The sequence below is a fragment of the Plasmodium reichenowi genome, chromosome 5 (genome assembly GCF_001601855.1).
Source record: "Plasmodium reichenowi strain SY57 chromosome 5, whole genome shotgun sequence".
NCBI lineage: Eukaryota > Apicomplexa > Aconoidasida > Haemosporida > Plasmodiidae > Plasmodium > Plasmodium reichenowi.
Genome location: NC_033650.1, coordinates 1,001,897 through 1,005,781, shown reverse-complemented (window position 1 = coordinate 1,005,781; position 3,885 = coordinate 1,001,897). Strand labels below are relative to the sequence as shown.

At 19.0% G+C, this 3,885-nt stretch overlaps 1 protein-coding gene across 1 annotated transcript; it reads right to left on the bottom strand.

Annotated features, from left to right (window-relative positions):
- Positions 1-167: 167 nt before the first annotated feature.
- PRSY57_0529600 (putative membrane protein) lies at positions 168-3,213 on the bottom strand (the record flags this gene model as incomplete). Its single annotated transcript, XM_020114579.1, has 3 exons — positions 168-322; positions 452-635; positions 757-3,213. Coding segments are annotated over 3 exons (2,796 nt in total), but the record flags the coding sequence as incomplete, so codon positions are not given.
- Positions 3,214-3,885: the final 672 nt, after the last annotated feature.

Here is a 3,885-nt window from a genome sequence, read left to right as displayed (position 1 = left end):
AATAATATAAAAATATAAAAATATAAAAATATAAAAATTTTTTTTTTTTTTTTTTTTTTTTTTTTTTTTTTCAAAATAATTTATTCATTATATATCATCTAAAACCAAAAACAACATTTTTGTACAAATATATCACATGAAAGACACACATATATTTTATATATTACATCCTTGAAACACTGAAGCTTCTTAACAAGAATGGTAAATATGTTAACAATTTCTTTGATAAACAACGGAGTGTTATATTTGAACGTATTTTTATATATATAAATTGATCTACTTAAAAATCTTTCTACTGATGTTTTTTGAATTTCAACATAACCTAGAAAAAAATAAATAAAGTATAATAAAATAATATATATTATAAAAGGAAACATTATGATTTTTCACTCTTCTCTCTCATTATATAAAGAGAATAAATACATACATAAAAATATACATATGATTTTACCATTTTCGAACAAAAAGTTGTATATTCTATTATAATCCCCATCAGAACATAAACAAATTACATGATTTATATTTTTAGTTAAAAATAAACATTGAATTATAGCTTCTTCAATAAAAGGAGATATAAAAATACATTGATCATATATAAATTCTACGTGATTCTTTCCTATATATCCAACAAATTTCTACAGTGAAAATATAAAAATATATAAATAAATACACAAAAAATATATATATCTATATCTATATATATATATAAACATAATTTCCATTTTTTATATATTTATTCTTTTCTTTCAGAATTACATCTTTTTCCATATCTTCATCTGACTCCATCATATTATGAATTCTTTTCAAACACATTTTTGTTGATATATTTTGCCTTATTTCATGAAAAGAAATATTTATATTCATTTTTTTTTTTTTAATGTAATAATAAAAATAGTATTTATATATTAATTTATCATGTCCCTCTTTTTCATTTCCTTTTTGTTTTTTCTTTTCCTTAATATATTTCATGTAAAGAGAGAAATAAACATATACATCCTTTATCATAAAAAACATGTAATAAAGCAAAATGAAGGAATATATAAATAAACTAATAAAAGAAAGATATATTCGTAACAATATATGATACGTTATTAATCGTATTATTTCTAGTTGTATACTTAAAAAAAATAAAAACATAAATAACATACTTTCATATTTTATATTGTAGTTACATATTTTTATGTAAGGATCAATAAATAAAGAGACACAAATAAAAACAAGAAACAAAAAGGAAAAAATGGTAACACTACTTAAATTATCTTTCATTTGAATAACAAATATGAATAAAATATTGACAAAAAATATTTTTAAAATGTAATAATAATATGTACTATTTTTATATAAAAAAGTATAAAATCCAAACATATATACATATCTATAACTATAACTATTACTATTACTACTACTATTACTATTATTATTATTATTATTATTATTATTATTGTTGTTGTTACTATAATTATCGTGTTCTTTATGATTATAATAATACATTCTATAGAGACAAACATAAACAATCATGTAGAATAAAAAACACAATGAAAAAATAATAAATATGCCAAGATATTTATTAAAATTTTCTTCTGTCTTATCATAACATAAAGTAGCAGGATCATAATAACTTTTATTATTTTGAAACATAGATATACATATATAAGGTGAAAGATATATAAACATTATCAACGAATTACAAATATATAATGTTATAAAAATATATTGATAATAATATATTTGTATAGTACTTTTTAAAAAGCTAATCCTGTTGTAATCTTCCAGAACGTGTTTTTTAATTTCCTCTTCATTTTTTTGTATATAATCAAAATAACAATAGTTCGAAATGAACAATGGATATATGTAATAACAAAAAAGGTATTTTATTTTGGTTTTCCTTAAATAAGATATTATATATTCAAAAAAATAATTAGGATTTTTTCTTTTCCTGTTCCTATGAACATAATTTAAAGAGTAGTTCTTCTGTAGTGTTTCGTTATTTACATTTAAATTTATATTTATAGATAGCTCTTCTTTTTGTTCTCGTTCAAGATACAAATTATTATTATATGTCATTTTTTTCATGACACACAAATATATCACATTACATATTATGGTAAAAAAAAAGAAAAGAAACAAAATATATATACCTACAAAAAATTGTATCCAATCAATTTGTGATATGAAATGAACTTTTTTGTCATTTTGCATATTTTTTAGAAAACATTTAATAGGTAAAAGATTCAAAAAATGTAGGAACAATAATTTTATAAAATCATAAAATAAGTTATGTATATATATATTCATATAATAATGATTTCTTATGTCCCCACTATGTAAATTGTATGACATTTCTTCATCTTTTCTTATGGATAAAATATTATAATTTTCTCTTTCACTTTCTGTTAAATCATTTGAAAGAGCTAAGATCAACATGAGAGATAAGTAAAAAATAAATTCTCTAAAGTAATGTAAGAAATATATAGTACCCTCCTTATATATATTATTATCATAAAAATATAAGCTTATATTTATACATTTATGTATTATACACATGAAAAAATAAACTATTATTATTGAATATACAAGAAAAATGAATAAAATTAAAATAATAGAAGAATAACATTTTTTACAATTTGAATATTTTATATATATATTATTTTTATAATAATCATCTATACAATTATCACATAAAAAACCTTCATACCCTGTAGCACACACACCACATGTATTTAAACATATATTAGGTCTCTTACAATAAATAAATATATTATTTATATAGGGATATATATTTCTTATATCTTTAGTTACATAACAAGTTTCAACCATATCATGAAAAGTGATATTCTCATTATGAACAGAAAATAATTTCCTATTATCTATATTCAAAATGTTTAAACCCTCTTTACAATAAAAAGAAGAAGAAATATTATTATTTAAATCTACACACCTATCACAACTATTACCTAAGTAGTTCAAATAATAATTCGTATCACAGATACATTCATAAATTGACTTTGCACCTAATTTCTTATGAAAACTAGAAGGAGGACACTTAAAACAACCTTCTGAGTTCTTATAACTTGAATAATTATTCTCCCCACAAGGATAGCACTTATTATTTTTGAAATACTCCCCATAAGAACATGAAAAAGAAGTAGCACCACAACAAAGGCACAACAAAATATAAACATAAAAAAAATGTATATAGATAAACTTCAACATTATTATAAAATATTAAAAAGGGCATTTTCATAATGAATTTTTATATATATTTAATATGTTTTATATAGCGAGTATTTTTGTGCAAAAAAAAAAATAAAATAAAATAAAATAAAATAAAAAAAAAAAAAAAAAAATTAAAAAAATGTAAATGAAGTAAAAAAATATTTTTTATGATTGTTTGAAAAATTCATGTGTAGGTTAATTTATATCATACAATAAAACAATAAATCAATATAAATAAATAAATATATATATATATATATATATATATATATATATATATATATATGTATATATTGTGCCTTAATTCCAAATTAGTAATTCTTGTCATTTTTATGATTTCACAATACAAACTTGAAAAAAATATAAATATTTTTATACTTATAACACAATACTAAAATGTTAGCCTATCTTTTATGCCCCTCAGAATTTTTTCAAATTCTACATGTTCGCACAAATATTTTTCTATATTTATATACCCATAAAAAAAAGAAGAAAAAAAAAAAAAAAAAAAAAAAAAACATAGGAATATATATTTATACATAATTATATTACTCGTACATTTTTAATATTTTTCACTTTTGTAATTAAAAATTTTCAGTATATAGGGAAAATGAGAAAGAAAAAAAAAAATTGAATACAATCAATATAAACAATGTAGATTTGTAATAA